The following is an 18,483-nucleotide window of genomic DNA, read 5'->3' as shown; positions in this document are numbered from 1 at the left end:
AAACACTGGCATTTTTTGAATATGTGTGTGTTTGGATAGGAGTTTGAAGTACATGCGAGCCAAACAAAAGCAAACGTTTGGAGAAAAAAATTTTTTTTCTGAGGGCACAGGCCTTTTGATGGTACTTTAAACACGAAGGCAAAACAGTAAGGACCAGGACAAGGACTGAGTGTTGGCCAACTCCAGCACTCAAAGGTTATTAGCATACAACCACCAGTGCAAGTCATTGCTTTCCTCTTTACATTAATAAGGAGTCTCATGAAATTTTATTCAATTTCAAGGGTACAGACAAGAAGCAAATTTCACAAAGAAATAACGCAGCAATATAATTACTGGCTTGGATGGCTGTACTTGAGGTTGTTCAGAGTGCCAAGAACTATCTGGATTATCGGCTACCCAGTTTTCTCCATTCTTCAGCTTTTTGCCACATGAGGATCCATTAGTCCTAACTAGAATGGAAATGAGGTGTACTTACAGACATAATATTTTATTCTCAGGATGCCAGAAAATGTAGAACATCTTTCTGAAGTAATAGAGGCTTCAGTCTGTAAGTGGGTCACTTATTTCCCCAATAGGTTTACCTCTAAGTCAACTTGAAGCACAGCCTTCAGGATTTCAAGCTTAAAAAAATGGTTTAAACTATTTTCATCCGATTTTAAAATGGTTACACTGACTGGGAATTCCCTGAAACAGCTCAGTTATATTTGATAACTTTGTAGCACCCCAAATTCATTACACACATTTAATGCATAGTTCCCAGACCTGCAGTAATACAACCATAACCATTCTAATCATATCAGTTTTATAAGATATTGGCCCCTCTAGTTAAAGTCTACAAAGCAAAGGACTGAGCAGATTTGTTGCCACGTCTCCTCTACGGCACTGTAGTAGGCACAAGCAGTTGAGCTTTTACTTTAACTAAAGTTATTAAGAGTTACTAAATTGACAGTGATAGAGTGAATTTGTAAAGTATCCTCACCATTTTTTCAATTCATTAAGAGGTGAAATGATAATCTTAGAGTAAGGATAAAAGGACTGTAGGTGCATTGGAAAATTAAAATGATTGGATTTGATAATGGCTGCTAATAGCCCATAGTTAAATAGAAGGAAGAGAAGTGGGGAAGGAAAAGGAGTTTGGAAGCCTTTCTGATCCATACCAAATTTCATACAATTATGCATAAGATTGTGTTTAGGTACAAATCCACTGCAATTCAAGTTTTTAGACAGAGGCCAATTATAAATACATTATTTCGAAGTCAAAAGTACTTATCACATCTTCTAGATCCCACTTAAATAAAGTCTTCTTAAAAATTTATTTCTTAATAATATTTCAAACCACTAGGTTTCAGTAGGCTGGTGAATATAGACATACCCTGTATCAGTACTAGAGGACTAATACTTTACATGAAAAATCATAGCAAGGCAGTTTACCAGAATTCTCACAGAAATGCACAGTAGCCTATTTTACATGGCACCTGTAAATAGCATCTGAGAAAATTTTTACAAAGATAATTCAGTAGTCTAGGTAATAATGTACACTAGAACTTTGGCATCTATGTTACATTTTAAATCAACCAATAGTTCTATCAGTTCCTGCAAGCAGCCTACTTGAATATGATAGTCAACTCATCAGTAAAATTTCAATGCCATTTATCAATGTGTTATAATGAACAACTTTAATTAAAATAAATTATTCACCTAGGATTTTAATTGATTTTTATAGATGAGAAGGAACCTGAATGATTCTACTTATGATACATTTATAAGTCAAGTAAGAATCTGGCAAGACCTCCAAAGCCAATGGGAAGTGATTTGTCTGATGCCTGTGGTGGGAAGGGTATAAAGCACAGCTGTTATAAGATGGTGACTGGCAGAAAACAAAGTTCTTCTATTTCCTAGTGACCCTGGCAGAAAAAAATACTGCTTCAAGATTTGGACACACATAAAGATACATCCGCCAATGCAAATGTCTATCACTAGGTCCCCTCTCCTTTAAAAAAAGATATATTAGGATCTGCATTCTCAAATGGGGGTGGTGTCACCCCCAAGTAGGACCAAAAAAAACCCCTTACTCTTTTCATGTATAAAGCAGATATAATATATATACAGCATATCTATGATTTTAAAATTGGGGAGAATTCCCTGGTGGTCCAGTGGTTAGGACTCCACGCTTTCACTGCCAAGGGCTGTGGTTCAATCCCTGGTTGGGGAACCGAGATCCCACAAGCTGTGTGGCGTGGCCAAAAAAATTCACTGGGGCACTATTAAAAAAAAAAAAAAAAGGTTAAAAGGCTTTGGGGCTGGGGTTGATGAAAAAAAGCTTTAAGAAACACTGAATTAGAAGTCAATCTCTCAGTCACATGCATTTCTTCTCCCCACCATCACTATGCTATGTCAAAATACCCTGTGGCATTTTTGGTATTTGGAATTTTCATAAGAACATAATGTCTCTAGGACAATACTCCCAGAATAATTAAGATTAAGAAATTTATCATCAGCTCTAAACACATTTAATTATGGCATCTAAGAGGAGACTTATCCTTAGAAACTGACACCAAGTTAGGAAAATCAATTAACATTTATCTGATCATAATTACAAGTACAGTCTTAACAACTATATTAAGAATTACAGGTTTGAGGTTGGCACTGGCAGCTGAAATTCAAAATTGCCACTTAAAATTCAAAATGAAAATCTGCGAAGTCTTCTTAGAAAGCATTCCCTTTCTTTACACTATACTGTCACAGGTGACTTTATCCATTTACTATAATATTGTAGTAAGTAAACACTACTTTGCCATGAAGGAAAAAACTGTGATCAGAGATCATAATGTAGTTCTGGAAGACTATACACTTTCACTATACACAGTGTATAGTAAGGTGCACTCTGTACTGCAGTAACATGCAATGATCTGGTTGTAGAAACGTTAACGTAGTTTCTGCTACCTCAGAATTCTGTGTAGGTGTTTACAGTTTGGGGGTCATAAGGATGAAAAGAGCAATTATTTAATGCTTACATAGTAGAGATGTCTGAATGCATAACATACAGTTACCAGTAGGCATTAACATGGAAATTACAAAAAAATTAAAAATTAAAAAGATTAACCTATATAAACCTAAGTGTAAGGATGGACTTTATTTTTTAAAAAAAGTCTTTTAAGGACTACAAATTACAAAGTAAAAGCAGATCACTATGTAGAAACCTAATGAATACATTTTGTCTGCGCATGAAAGCTTTATCAACGTCATTCATTTAACAATTTCACCCCCTTCACAACGGTATCAGTTATAACTAATGCTCTTCTTCATAAGGTTATTATACCTTTATTTCAAACAATATTACATGTTATTCCCTCAAGATAAACTTTTAAACACCTAATTTTTAGCTCCTAAGAATGGCACCTCTGAAAGGGGCAATTCCCACTCAGTCTCTGGCGGCATTATTCCAAGCTCATTTCTTTCACCAATCAAAAAAGCTTTCAAAATGTTCACTTTTAACATGAAATCTTTCCACCAAAAAGTGTGGCCACATTTTGTTTTCTAATGACTACATATAAAGACGGGTAGCAAGAAAATTAAGATGGAAATTAAAAGGCAGCCATTAAAATAAATGGATCAACTGTACAGAAGAGATATTTGGCTCATGGCAATTTCAAATATTGGCAACTGGGGTAAATTAATAGGCAGATGCTTGAGTCATATATGAATCTGTGAAGAGAATGAAGCTGGCCCAGTATGACCAAGTAGGATAATCATTATCACTGCACTTCATTCTTTGCAACAAATACTCTAAGCCAACAGGAAATATGAGTTATATTTAGAATCCCAATTAGAACATGCTAACCACTTTTCTTTAAACAATTTTCTGGGTTTAGTACAGTCATTTGCTTTACCTATACTGTTTTATGAGTCCTTTCTTACCAATCTAAGTGTATGACAACTGTAAAATACTTTAAATGACAAGGCTTTTCCAAGGTATATTTGAAAATGGCGGTATGAAAAGAATATTCATGTGTTTTGTCTAGAAAGAAGCAAACTGAATGCAGAGGTTTCTCAATGGGTAAAAGCTCAACTTTTTTCTTCCCACCACCGCCACATACAATTTCCCAAACACCTCACTTTCAAGTTTGTTCTCCATGGCTTCATTTTAAGGAATGAAGATCAGAGAGCAAACCATTGAGCTCAAGTACATCTGGGGTTAAAAATGCAAGAAAATATCAACATGCAAGCAGTGGTCCAAATACTCAAGATTCACGTTAATGAATCTAATTATTGTACATGAGATTTTCATTGATGAACAGGGCTTTGGGCATACCAAATTATCACACAAATCACTGCCTTCTGAGACTCTGGATACTTTTACAGTTTAATTTGCAAACAGAATTTTTATAACAAATTATTTTTAACCAAATCATATCTTGAAAACTGTTTATATAGAAAACCCAGGGAAAAAGTGAACTGTTCATTGTGGAAGGCCTTAAATTACATTATTACAGTAGAAAATACAGGAGGTAGAAGATAACTGAAAAGACTAATGCAACATTAGATTCAAATCTATAGCTCCTGTAGCTACTTAAAACATGGTTTTAGAAACTAAATCCAACATTTCCAGTAACCATAGAAACAGTTAAAATAAAATTTGCCATGAAAGCCCTTATATCATGCTTGATATAGGGAGGTAGGAAGATGTAAGAACCAGGACACATGAGACATGACATTTTATCTACAATTCCTGTTTGCTTTACTGAGGGTGTAGTTTCAAATTCAGTCACCTTCTTCAGCTTCAGACTCAGATTCTAGAAAGGGGGAAAAGTGCAGTCAAGCATTACATGGTATCAGAAAGCAAAACTTCTGTTTATAACTTAAAGGAATTTTATTAATAATTCTCTACTCATATGAGGGGGATATTAAATGTATTTATTTGTAAACCTCAAAATTCATAAATATTAACTATTCTTAAAATTTTCTAATTTCCTAAGAATGATAGTTTTATGGCCAAGCCATCAAAATACCTGAAGTCTAGTTTTCCTCATCTACTTTAAAGTAGTAAGTTTTTGCAGGTCTGTCATAAATGAACAAAAATCTGTACTCAGGTACAAAATGGCACCTGAATGAAAGGAGGCAACATGTATGGACATACTCTTGGTCACATTAAAGTAAGTTCTCAGGCTTTACCAAAAACAAAAAACAAAAAACAAAAAGCTGCTCAAATGAAAAGACTTACCTTCTTCAGCATTTTTGAGCCACTCTACAAACTTTTTCATTTGCTCAAGGAAGACACTTTTCCCCTTGGCAACATGTGCATCTTTATACCACTTCAGAATGGGTTCTTCACTCAGAACTTCAGCTATAAAGAAGAGAGCAACCTTTACATTCGTGGAGTTTTCATATGGTACTTCTCTAACTAAGGCAGAGTTAGAAACCCCCTAAGGCAGCGGTCCTCAACCTTTCTGGCACCAGGGACCGGTTTCGTGGAAGACAGATTTTTCCATGGGGGATGGGGGGTGGGAGATATGGCTCAGGCGGTCACGCGAGCGATGGGGGCGGCAGATGAAGCTTCGCTCGCTCGCCCGCTGCTCACCTCCTGCTGTGCGGCCCGGCTCCTGATGGGCCGCAGACCACAGGCCTGGAGGGGTGGGGACCCCCTGCCCTAAGGTGCAAACGCCTTCGTGGCAAAAACGATCTCACTGAAAAGCAAGTATTTTGGTTGCTTACAAAATAAATCTGTATTCAGAACTCTCTCTTAACTGGTTTCTTCAATGAATTAAAATTTAAAGTAGAAAAGATGAAATGAGAACACTATATTAAGAAACTTTTTATCAACTTGTGGCCAATGTATGAACCTACAAACAGGAAATCAACCTTATTAAACCAGTGATTCTTTCAACTGAAGGCAGTTTTATCCCTTGGGGACATCGGACAATGTTTACAGACATTCTTGGTTACACTGGGGAGAGGTGCTACTGGCACCTATTGGGCTGATGCCAGGGATGCTGTTACACACTCTACAGTGCATAGGACAGTCACCTACAAAATAGTTATCTGGCCCAAAATAGTAGTACCAAGGTTGAAAAATCTTGTGATAAATGATCAGGGATATTTGATTGATAGATAACCACAAGTTGATAATCACTGAAGCACAGCATACTTGGAGTTCATTACCCTATCCTTTAAAAAACAAAACAAAACTAAACCTGGGGATGCAGGGATGCAGGGAGACCTCTAAGTTTAAAATATGGGAACCAAAAAAATCATCTGTTTGGGGAAGAGGACTGGGGGAATATAGGAGGCAAAGTTTGAGGCCTCATCAAGAAGGCTTTAGATTTTAACTTGTTAATAAGCTTCAGAGATGTTTTAAAGATAATGCACTCAAAAGTAACTAATTAAATCAGAGACAACTCAGTCCTGTGATTAGAGTAAAATATTTTAGGGTGCTGACGTTCAGAGAACTACTCATTAGAATTATTTTGAGTTTCCTAGTATATTTGTCAAATGTATTCACAAAATTCAAAATTTAAATTACCTTTATAAAAAAGCACCACTATTTTCTGGAAGGCTTTCATGAAATGAATGTTGTCATAGCAATACTCCTGAATCTTCAGTAACAGAGTCAATTCAGACTGACCTTGAGTTGTAAAGGCAGCAAGTAGAGGGCTGTATTGCTTTTAAAGGGAAGGGAGAAAAGATTTAGTCATTTAGTACAATGGCCATCTATTATAAATTCCTAAGACATAATTCATCTTTTATAATCACTGTGGATTATATTCTATTTAGTGGAAGTTAAAAAAAAGAGTAAAGCAGAAAAATTAAGCATTTAAATCAAAAAAGCAATACTACACCAAGGATTCCAGATAATTGTGAATACAATGTTAATATTTTAAAGGGAAAAAAAAAGAATCCTCCTGTTTTCCAATATTCTCTCAAAAACAAAGACCAAATTACAGGTTCAATCTACTTTTAAACATGTATTTGTTTTTAACCTGTGAGCCAAAGAAAGCCCAAATCAGACTTTTTAAAAGGTTATCATCAATAGTTAGTATGTTATTTGTCTACTTACCGGTGGTTTATCCCCAGGAAGCACAGGATGTGATAAATCCTTTTAGAAAAGTACACTGACAGTTCAGTTACCCCCACTTACAAGAATAATGTTTTACCAAGGCACAGTTCTAATACCTTCAAGTGCTTGATGGCTTGCTCTGCTACAAGCTCCTCTTTTTTGTTCCACTCCACAGTGCTCATTACACTGGACCATACTATTCCGATGACAACTGGTTCTGGGATGTTGTTTTTTTTCATCTCCTCCTTGACATACAAAATTATCTGCAAAAGAATCCAAATTTAGTACAGAAATAAGTTTGATATGTAGATACTACACACATGAAACTTAGACCTTTCACAAAAGCATAAACACCTTTCCATGCCACTAGCAATGACCAGGAGACCATATATAATCATAGAACTTTTAGAACAAGAAGGTATGGACTTCTAGTTCAAACCCTGTATTACACATAGGCAAACTACCTAGGAAAAGACCAAGATGGAAACAGAAGGTCTGTCTGTTGGCTTGCACCTTACAAAAATCCCCAAGTGTTATGATTTCTGGGTACCCATAAGGCAATGAATATGAAAAAGATTGAGGCAAAGCCCCAGCATAACATTCTATGGCTATTACTAAAACTCACTGGTGAAATACTTTAAAGTTTCTGAAATGAGTAAAAATTTTCTTAGCCAGATAGTTTAAATAAGAATATCTCACATCCTTAAATGGATCACCACGGGACATCTGTTCTTGAAGTTCTTTCTGGAGCTCCTTACGAGCTCCTATGGTTTGCTGGTTCCGAACATACTCTGAAAGCTCTTTCAAGCCTGCCTCAGTAAAATACTTTGTGAAGTGTTCAACGCTTTGTTTATTGGCAGGAAAAAGTTCCTGAAAAGAGAATTTAATCTGGTTAAATGGTCTTCAAATCAGATTAAGAAAAACATTTTTCCTCTTTTCACAGATTAAAAATGGGAAAGTTGCCTATTAAGCTTTCAAGACTGTGAAGAATGAAAAGTTACAAACCATCAGTCTGTTATCCATGCTCACTTTCCGAAGACTTGCAGCTACTGCATGGATATCTTTTTCATTTATCCATGATTTAAAGAGCTTTACAGCAAAAGCTGCTGAAACCCCTGTAGAAAAACAGAGCTTACTTAACAGAAGTACCTTCCTGGATTTCAATGACTATCTCCCATTTCCTCCCTATGAGGTTCCACCACACAGGATTATTCACTTTATCCCCAAGCTGACCCCTGAACTTCCCTCTGCCACTGCTTACCATTCTACTCCCATTTCTCTACTCTACCATTTGCTAGTTGTGTACTGTTAGTCAAGTTAAACTGTTTTCTGATATGTAAAATGAGAGTAACAATTCTTAACACTTGACAGGGTTGTTGTGAGAATAAAAATAAGGCATGTAAATAACTCAGTACTCTAAGCAATAAAAAAAGTTAGCTTTTAAATTACTGTACATAATAATTTAACTATGGAAATCACAAAGGGGAACTTATTTTCTTTTTCGGCTTGCCATTTTCCCCATTTTCTCTTTTCAAGATGTTCCCAAGTTTCCCAGTTGGGATTAATCTCTCTCTGGGTTTCCACAGCATTTCTATTTCTACTTTACAATCAGTCACATTTTATCTAGACCTTGGATACTTGCTGTATGTCTATAGACAGTTGTTAAGCCTAAATGCCAAAGGTATACATTAATGAGCTGAAATGAACCAATTAAATTTAAGGATACTAGTTAAAAAACTAAGACTATCACACAAGTCAAATCTACATAAACTGTATCTTAACTTTTGTATCAGTTCATCTTTCAGGCTCTTATCTACCCCACCCTCAGCCAACTAAAGATCATCCTTTACTAAAGGTTGATTACCTTCTTTAACCAAATTCTCATTATAAAGGCTATTAAGAATGGATGCGTTCAGTGTTCCATTAGCCAGAAGAACACCAGTCAACATAGCCAGCTTGTTCCTCTCCGACTCTGAAAAACCCTTTAAGAACAGCAGCAGCTATAAAAGTAAACAGTTAACGGTTAAAAGAGCAAATGCATTATATAAATAGAAGCAGTAAAGCATATTACATTGGTTAAAATTGTGGGCTCTGGGGCCTAACCATACAAGTTTATATCTTGGTTATAATACTCACTAGCTGAGTGACCTTGGGCAAGATACTTAACCTCTGTCTCAGTCTTCTCATATGTAAATGTGGATAATAAAACTTGTTCCACAGGACTTTTGAGAATATTAAATGAGTTAATGATTAAGACAGTGTCTCATATTCATTAAATGATACTATTAACCTTACCAAATTTTCTGTGCACTTATATGTAGACTATCTAAGACTCAGAGAGCAAGTATGTTAAATTTCCCTTCGTCAATGTGTTTAGCTCTGATCTGCTACTCTCGGTCTTCTAAACAAACCCCACTTGGATTTTAACCCCTTTGCCACTTGTTTGGATACAGAGCTAAGAAACAGTGTACAGCAAATTACAAAATGATATACCCCCAAACTTCATTTCAAAGACAGCCTACCTAAATATCTAAAATTATCTCAAATCCGTGGCAGAATTAGGATTTAACATTCCCTTCTTTGACCCCAACCTTTTGTTTTCCACAAAGCATGTTGCTGCTCATACCTTTTTAACTTCATCTTCAAAACCCTTCTCCAGGTATTTGTAGCGCCTGATTAACTTGTTAAAAACCTGTAAGAATAGTAAAGGAACTGAATGATAACCTCATATGTAAAAATGTCAGATTCCCAAAAGGTCTAAGTCAGGGCAACTAAGACCTCTCCACAGTATCTCCAGAATAGCAAAGAAGGTGAACCTTTCATCAGATGTTTAAACCAGCTTGGGAAGTCTGTCAATTCCCAAATCTACAATATACCAATACTGTGAACACTTTAACCGCCACCCGGCAATAGATTTTAGTGCCAAATATCAAAGCATGGACTAAGTATTGCTCAAATACAAGTCATTTACCCATTTGTAGGATATTAACAGAATAGGATCATAAAATATAGTTCTACTTTCCTAATGACATAGACAACAATCCCTAGGTTAGATGCATTTTAATTCTTTGCTTACAGTAACACAAGCATAACTATGTATGCAACTTTCAAACGAGACTGTGACTGGTAAAGAAGCTAATCTGCCTATAACTCATTCACCTTTAAAAAGCTATATGCAGAATAATTTAGTGATGAAAATCACGACAGGGAACTGATTTTCCTTTTTCAGCTTGACTTTTTTCCCTAAAAAATTGATTAATTTTAGAGGGACAAATAGGAAAAGGAGAGCTGATTCAATTTTTTTCTATTTCGTTTTCCTCAGCACATTTTTAAGTTCCTAAACCATCATACTGCACACCCAGAACACCTCTAAACCTTCAGCTCAGATTCCTTCAACCTGCTACCAGCAATCTCTTAAAAGCAGACTATTCCTTAAACATTAGTTAGATGGATAACAGCTAACTGAAATAATTATGTAAAGTTTAATTTACCTGAGCAAATGCTTGCATGGTCTCTAGGTCTTCTTGTGCTGCGAACACACAGACATCTGTACGCATCATGTCATCTGCCAGTGTACCACCTGGGGCTAAGGTATATTTTACAAAAAATTTGCAATGACCTTCATTTAAAATTAGTAATTATTTCAATCTTACTTTCTTTTAAACTTTAACTTAACTTTTTATTTTTATGTTTCAGGTGTACAACATTATAGTTCAACATCTGTATATACTAGTCAATCTTATTTTCTGTAAGGATTCTCATTATAAAATAAACTGATAAAAATTCTAAGATGATTTGAAAGCAAGTCAATTTCTCAGTAGGAACATGGCTGGTTGGTTCAATACGTGTGAACAAAGTGAAAACAATTTACTGGAATAAATAAAATAACCCTCTTCAGCAACCCAATGAAACTCACTCACTGCATTAATTCAGCAGTGTCAAATCTGTCACTCAAGTAGAGATGTTCAGAGTTGGTTCTGACTTTCCATACAGAAAACCTTTCATAAACTTCCAAAGAGGCTGGGCTATAAAAACCTGCAAGTTAGAGACTTTATCTTTTAGATACATTTGTAAGTATTTATGGATAAAATGATGTCTGACATACACTTTATTTTTTGTTTGTTTGTTTTTGTTTTTGCGGTACGTGGGCCTCTCACTGCTGTGGCCTCTCCCGCTGTGCAGCACAGGCTCCGGACGCGCAGGCCCAGCGGCCATGGCCCACAGGCCCAGCTGCTCCGTGGCACGCAGGATCCTCCCGGACCGGGGAACGAACCCGTGTCCCCCGCATCGGCAGGCTGACTCTCAACCACTGCGCCACCAGGGAAGCCCTGACATACACTTGAAAATACAGGGGAGGGGAGATGAAGTTGGTGGGGTAATAGATGAAGTAAGATCGTTAAAAATTGCTGAAGTTGGGTAGCAGATCCTTAGTTTATTACACTATTCTCTCCAGGATATGTTTGAAAATCTCCTTATTAAAAATGATCCTTTAAAAAGCATTTTAAAAAGCGGCTTATTGATAGCAGTATTATGAATAGAAAATAGGTATGTTTCCCATTTCTTACTACAAATGATACTACAATAAAAAAGATACTCATCTGACTAGGCATTAGAACATATGAACATTTAAGTTCCCGTTCCACCACTGAGCAACTGTTTGATCGCATGCAAGCTACTGAAGCCTCTCTAAGCCTCCATCCTGCATGTATACAAATAGAGTTCTGATTCTATCAGCTTGGCCAAGGTTCAATACACTTACTGTGAAAACATTTTGGAGTACTTTAAAGAGCCATGGAAATGAAATTACCAGTATCCTTTGAAAATATATAACTAAGTAGCACATTCTATTAAGATAGTCTGAGCCGTCAGGGTGGAGGCAGGAGTAAATCAGCAAGGCTATGGGTAGAAATATAATGTGAGCACATAATGTAACTTTGAATCTTCTAGTAGCCATATTAAAAATAAAAGGTGAGGGGCTTCCCTGGTGGCGCAGAGGTTAAGAATCCGCCTACCAATGCAGGGGACATAGGTTCAAGCCCTCGGCTGGGAAGATCCCACATGCCACAGACCAACTAAGCCCATGTGCCACAACTACTGAGCCCGCAAGCCACAACTACTGAGCCCCTGAGCCACAACTACTGAAGCCCACGTGCCTAGAGCCAGTGCTCTGCAATAAGAGAAGCCACCGCAATAAGAAGCCTGCGCACCACAACGAAGAGCAGCCCCTGCTCGCCGCAACTAGAGAAAGCCCGCGCACAGCAAGAAAGACCCAACACAGCCAAAAATAAATAAATTAATTTTAAAAAAATAAAAGGTGAAATTATTTTGATATACTTTAACCCAACACATCAAAAATATTGATTTTAACATTTCAGTATTCAAAATATTAGAGATATCTTACATTCTTTTTAGCATTGTCTTTAAACTCCAATGTGTATTTTACATTTTCAGTACCTCTGAATTTGTACTAGCCACATTCTAAGTGATTGATAGCCACAAGTGGCTAGTGGCTAATACATAGAAGAGTACAGGATTAGAGTCTTCAGGTACAGAGCTGTCCTGAATTGGTTCCAGGACCGTCGTGGATACCAGAATCTGCAGATGCTCAAGTCCCTTATATGAAAGGGCAGAGTATTTACATATAACCTACACATATTCTTATGTATACTTTAAACAGTCTCTAGGTTACTTATAAAACAGAATACAATGTAAATGCTACATAGTTACTGGAGTATGGGAAATGCAAGTTTTGCTTTTTGGAACATTCTGGACAATCCCTCCCCACCACTCCGGGGAATATTTTTGATCCACAGTTGGCTGAATCCATGGATGCGGAACCCTTGGATACGAGGGTTAAATTTATAAAGTATTTGATAAAGACAGAACAAGAGATAGGAATTTCTTCATTAACTGAGAGTGTACAAACACAAGTTGGAAAAATCACTGATGGAAGACATTGTTGGGACTTATATGTCAGACAAGTCTTCCTCAAATGTTATGGTTCTGTAATGGATTTCAAATATAAAGCTAGACAGAGCAAGGCAATTGGCAAATTTACTATAATTTGAGAAGAAAAAAGGGAAAATCCTAAGGGGGTAAAAAAAAAAAAAAGCCACCCTGATTTGATAGGTTTGTCAAATAGTTCATATTCTGGATTCTACATAATTCCCATACAACACACTTCCCACAAGACCCAGACACTTACCCAGCATTCCACCAGCCACCAGAATGTCAAAGAGTGTTTCTGCATATCGGCGGTAATCAAGTTTTGCTCCAGAAGCATCAAGAAACTTTGCTACTGCTTCCAAATCAGTACCAGTTTCAGTTAAGCCTTGAATAATGCAGTCTTGAAACTGAGTAGGGTCAAACCTCTCTTTTTCATCTGGGGGAAAACCCCAAAACATTTAGTTTTAAAAGGTTTAGTAAAATACCATGAAACCACAACCTTATGAAGCTGTAACTACTGAATAAGTTAACCACATTCATCACAATCTCATTTATTTCAATAGCTGGAAATAACAAACACTACCTAGATTACCCAAGACCTGCAACACAAGAAAACACAACAGGAGACTAAACACACATGCTTTGCAAGTTGCACCTCTACAAGTGCAAGGCAGGACTATCATAAGAACTGTGTGGCTTTTCTCCCACTATTTTTTCACACAAGTCTCCTAAGTGAGCTAAATGAGCTGGTGTGTTCCTACTGCCAGGTTACAATTTCCACCTGGAATGCTCTTCCATTACTTCTGAGCTTTTCTGAAATTTAGGATATCTTCTATACCTCAGGTAAACTTCATTCCTGAGTAAAAGGGAGCTCTTGATTTTCTTTAAAAGTGCCCATAACACTTTCTACTTAAAAAAAAAAAATCACTCATTTAATACTTACTAAGGTAATCTTTAGAAAGTACATTTACTGAGTGTCCAATACATGTCATGTAGCAGTTCTGAGTAAGGGCTCTGGATTCAAACTGCATGATTCAAATCGAGATCACCACTTAACTGTCTGACTTTAAGCAACTGGCCCCATTCTTCATGTTTGAATTTCCCTATGGTAAAATGATGATTAAGAGTAGGACCTCTCTCATAAAGTTGTGAGTATTAAATGACATAAATAAAATATAAAGCACTCTAGAGAGTGCCTTTACTGTGCTGCCATCACACACTCCAGGGTAGGGTTTGATTTCCCTATCTAGGTTAGATGATATCTTAATTTCTACACAGCGCTAGGGTGACCAACTCTGCCCTGTTTGCCTAGGACTTTCGGACTTTCTTCTTTTTTTAGCACTGAAAGGATCTGTGTCCTGGGAACTGTATTCAGTCCCAGGCAAATTGGGATGGTTGTTCACCATACCCAGGACCCAATCCTCAAGAACTAGGAGGCCATGAGTGATCGCAATCTGGAACCGGGGAAGTGACATGTCTTCCTGGTACTAACAACAATAATAAAAGTACTTGATACTATATTTACACAAAGGCGGTATCAGTAATCCACATAACTTGAGGATACAGAGTTTTCCCATTACTGCAGAATTGCTCTGGCTCCCAACTTCTATGCCTCCTCTTGAGAAAATTTGCTGGCTTAAATCTAAATGAATCTGCAAAGACTAGAATCCACTTACTCTTTGGTCTCCCTACTGTAAGGGGGCAGGCTACAATCAGAAATCATAAAAGATTCTGTAATATATATTTCAAAGTGTCTGCCACTCAGGATAGAAAAACACAATTTATAAAGAGTAGCCTACCCAGTTCTCTATTTCCTACAAGTTTCCTGTAAAATAAGGTCAATATGTGCTTTTGAGCAACAACACTGAAAAGTGTAGGGGTAAAATATTAAACCCAATACAAAATATATCTGAGACCACATCTCATTTAACTGTGTGTCACTAGTGCAGTGCCTTGCTACAGAATTCAATATTCATCGAAGTACCTGATAATACACACAAGTAGTTAATATAATTCTCGTAGTTTTCTTACTAAGTCTGTGAGGGAATAGTTTCAAAAGACACTGCAACGTGAACTCTGTTCCATAATTAACTTCCATGGGTTAAAGTCTGATTTTTCTCCCACAGATGTTCACAAAGTTTGGGTGAAACTAGTAGTCACATTAGGAGCTCTCCTTTCATAAATTAACATTTTCCCTCAAGCAGAAGTTTCCTTAAATGAAATTTAGCGAGTGAAAATGCAGCCCATACTTTCTTTTTGTAGAGGCACTTTATCTGCACAACAAAAACATCATTCACTAGCCTGCTTAGATACATATATGTTGATACCAAAAGTCTTAAAGGTAGTAGAAATATTAAGGGTATATCTGAAATGGCAGTCAACTAGAAACTCAAGTTCCTTTCGGTACTTTCTCTTTTTTTTTTTTTTTTTTTTTTTTTCGGTACTTTCTCTTTAGGTTTTAATGCTAAGCAACAGCGTGCCAGAGGAACCAAGACATAAAAGTTACTTTGGAGGTCTGAAGAGAGATATTATTAAAATATAAATATTTACCTCTTTTTCTGGTTTTAAAACGCTGGCCTGATAGCGTTGGCTTTTGCTGCTTTTGATTATTCATAAAAGACACCCTAGAGGGGGAAAAATAAGGCCTTAAAACATCAGTGCCATAACATCCATTTTAAAAACAAAGTATCAAACCCTGGCCTAGTCACGTGTAAACCACATAGAACATACACTTCCAGCCTAGCAAGAGACCTGGGGCAGGCACACAGAATTACCTTTGCCCTTTGAAGATGAAATGTGAAGCACACTTTTAAATGACTTCTCAGCGCCACAGCGACTAGTGGCAAATCACCCACCATAAACAGAGTTAGTCTCTTCCTCTTTAAATTCGCCTACATCTTCCACCACTCTGAGCACCACAGAGGACTAACAGAGATGACCACCACAGTCTGGAGGTATCCAAAATATGCAAGTCAATTTAAAGACGCTATCAGAGGGCGAATCCCTTCATCGAGGGGCCTGGTTATGACGAGCACTACCCTACTCTGAAATCGTGCCCGTGACCGCAGTGTGCGCTTGCACCACTCCAGCCTGAGAAAGGGGCTGAGAGCCGGCCTAGCCTCCTCCGTCCCATACCTTACAATACAAGCCGCCTCCCTGGGCACGTGTCTCCCCATCCAACCCTTCCCGTGCCTCCCGCCCAGGACCCCCTTGGGCACGGCGGGGAGCCGGAGGGGCTGCTCCTCGCCCTCAGCCCCGTCTCTACTGACCCCGTTCTTGGCGGTGACGGCCGCTGCCGCGAACGGACCACAGGCGCCGAGGCGCTTCGCGCCTGGGGCCCAGCCGCCCCGTACATCCGCCCTCCCTCCCGGGAAAGCAGCGGCGGCGGAGGCGGCCGCAGTGGTGGTGGCGGCTCCTCCGCCCCGCCTGCCGAAACCCCCCATGCGTACATTACCCAACAGAGGCCACGGCCCTTTGTTACCCAGGCCGGGCAGGGCCGCAGGGGGACCTGCCCAGCCCACTGCCTCCGCCTGTGGCGCCGCGGGGCACACTCGGGCCCCACGTTCCGGCCTGGGCACCCGCCCCTCGGCCTCCCTGCTGAAGCAGCGGCCCCGACCTCTGAATCCCGGCGCCGGATCTGATCCGGCCTCATGCGGCGGCCTCCGCCCGGGCCCATCCAAGCCGGGCCGCACAGGACCTGCCGCCTCCCTCATCCTCCGCCCAGCGACTACGGGCCGCAACCTCAGCGCGAGACGAGCGGGCCCTGCGCCTCACCGAATTTAAGGCGAAGAGAAAAGAGCCAGAAATCCCGGAGGTGGCGGCAACTGCGGCGGTGTCTCCTCTGCGACCGGAACTAACGAGAGGAGGGGAGGAGGAGGGAGGAGGTGCCACCCCCGCCCCGGCCGGTCTCCTATCGCGAGATTTCTTCCTCCGGTGCTCTGCTCGCCCCTCCCTGATGGCGGCTTCGGGGCGTGGGGTGGGAAAGGAGGGAAAGGAAGCGAAGAGGTTTTTCAAAGGTTCTTTATTCCTCTGTTGGATTCCAGATTTCCCGGACACTTAGCCTAGACTAGCCCATCTTTCTTCCATCGCCGTGTCCTCCGGCCTCTTAGTTAGCACATGGAGGGGTTAAGAGAACGAATACCCCCCCCCACCCCTGCCGGTGTCGAGGAAGTTGGACACGTCCGGCCTGAGTCCCTTCCCCACCGAGCCCCCCCCACCCCCCACGCCCCAGTAGCGCCGGAAGTCGAAGCCCGAGGGCTGGGGGCGCCCGGGCCCTTCGTGGGCGGAGCCCGAGTTTGCTAAGGGGTCCATACATGGTCTCTACTGCGGCTGGGCTTGGCAGCACTTGCTCAGGCTAAGTCCGAAGCGGGGCAACATTGCTCTGCGGTGCTGGCTGGGTGGGGTTGTGCACTGCCCCTCTTAGGAGCGAGGAAAAGCCAGATAGGGGTCGGAAGGAAGTTCGGCCCTCCGACTGCGGCCGCCTTCCTTGCAGTGGTCTTGGTAGTTCCGTCCCGAGTATGATGGTTGTGGGAACTTGGAGATGATCAGAATCCTCTGGAGGACTTGTTAAAACACTTTGCTGAGCTTCGCCTGAATTAGGTAGATCTGGTGTGGGACCCAAGAATGTGCATGTCTAACAAGTTCCCTGTGATGCTTGATGCTGCCAGTCTAGGGACCTCAAGTGTGAATCACTGAATTAGAGGATGTATCATCAGAGAGCTGGGGGACGAAAAGTGCGAAAAGTACTGTGGACGTTATATACCTGTACAAATAACGATGCACAGTGTCTTCAGGATCTAGCCTTATATTTTCATTCCGTTTGTACCTTAGTTGTTTGCCTCTCCATCTGCTTCCTTACTCTCCTATTACCAGAGAAACCCTAAAAACAGGGTTTGTCCCTAAAATCACCTTTCTTGGACCCTGCTTCTCCTCCTTATCAAACATTTGGTAAATTAGTTTGTTTTAGTTGATTTATTTTTTCCTTAACAATCTGATCTTTGCCCCATGCTCCTCCCAACTTCATGGAAAATTACTTTCTCAGTGTTCTTTCCCAGAATTATTCCCAAATCCAGTGATTCTTTCAATTTTGAGCATTTAGGGTGTTACCCATCTCCTTAAAACTTCACTCCAACTCTCCTGGTTACCTCTGCGTAGTCCTTTGTATTTGCTGGCTCATCTTTTCTTTTTTTTTTAAACAGCTTTATTGGAGTATAATTGCTTTACAATGGTGTGTTAGTTTCTGCTTTATAACAAAGTGAATCAGCTATACATATACATATATCCCCATATCTCCTCCCTCTTGCATCTCCCTCCCACCCTCCCTATCCCACCACTCTACGTGGTCACAAAGCCTCAAGCTGATCTCCCTGTGCTATGCGGCTGCTTCCCACTAGCTATCTGTTTTACATTTCATAGTGTATATATGTCAGTGCTACTCTCTCACTTCGTCCCAGCTTACCCTTGCCCCTCCCCGTGTCCTCAAG

At 39.7% G+C, this 18,483-nt stretch overlaps 1 protein-coding gene across 1 annotated transcript; it reads right to left on the bottom strand.

Moving 5' to 3' along the window:
* Positions 1-247: 247 nt before the first annotated feature.
* Positions 248-16,883, bottom strand: BZW1 (basic leucine zipper and W2 domains 1). The gene is made up of 12 exons (XM_081243076.1): positions 16,775-16,883; positions 15,551-15,624; positions 13,260-13,436; positions 10,546-10,640; positions 9,681-9,746; positions 8,919-9,054; positions 8,060-8,169; positions 7,754-7,924; positions 7,171-7,317; positions 6,521-6,659; positions 5,222-5,344; positions 248-4,793 (listed from the first exon to the last, which is right to left on the bottom strand). Exons 2-12 carry the CDS (start codon positions 15,612-15,614, stop codon positions 4,762-4,764), a joined length of 1,260 nt encoding a protein of 419 aa, XP_081099202.1. The 5' UTR covers positions 15,615-15,624; positions 16,775-16,883; the 3' UTR covers positions 248-4,761.
* Between the last annotated feature and the right edge of the window lie 1,600 nt (positions 16,884-18,483).

The sequence above is a fragment of the Mesoplodon bidens genome (genome assembly GCF_964165515.1).
Source record: "Mesoplodon bidens genome assembly, chromosome: 8".
NCBI lineage: Eukaryota > Metazoa > Chordata > Mammalia > Artiodactyla > Ziphiidae > Mesoplodon > Mesoplodon bidens.
This window is presented reverse-complemented; position numbering and strand designations above follow the sequence as displayed.

Coding starts and splice junctions, on each gene's coding strand:
- BZW1 (XM_081243076.1), bottom strand. CDS start 15,614: ATGAATAATCAAAAGCAGCAAAAGCCAACGCTATCAGGCCAGCGTTTT. Junction 13,437..15,550: donor TTTTAAAACCAGAAAAAGAG/GTAAATATTTAT, acceptor GTTTTCCCCCAG/ATGAAAAAGAGAGGTTTGAC. Junction 5,345..6,520: donor AGTGGTGCTTTTTTATAAAG/GTAATTTAAATT, acceptor TCTTCTTTATAG/CTGAAGTTCTGAGTGAAGAA.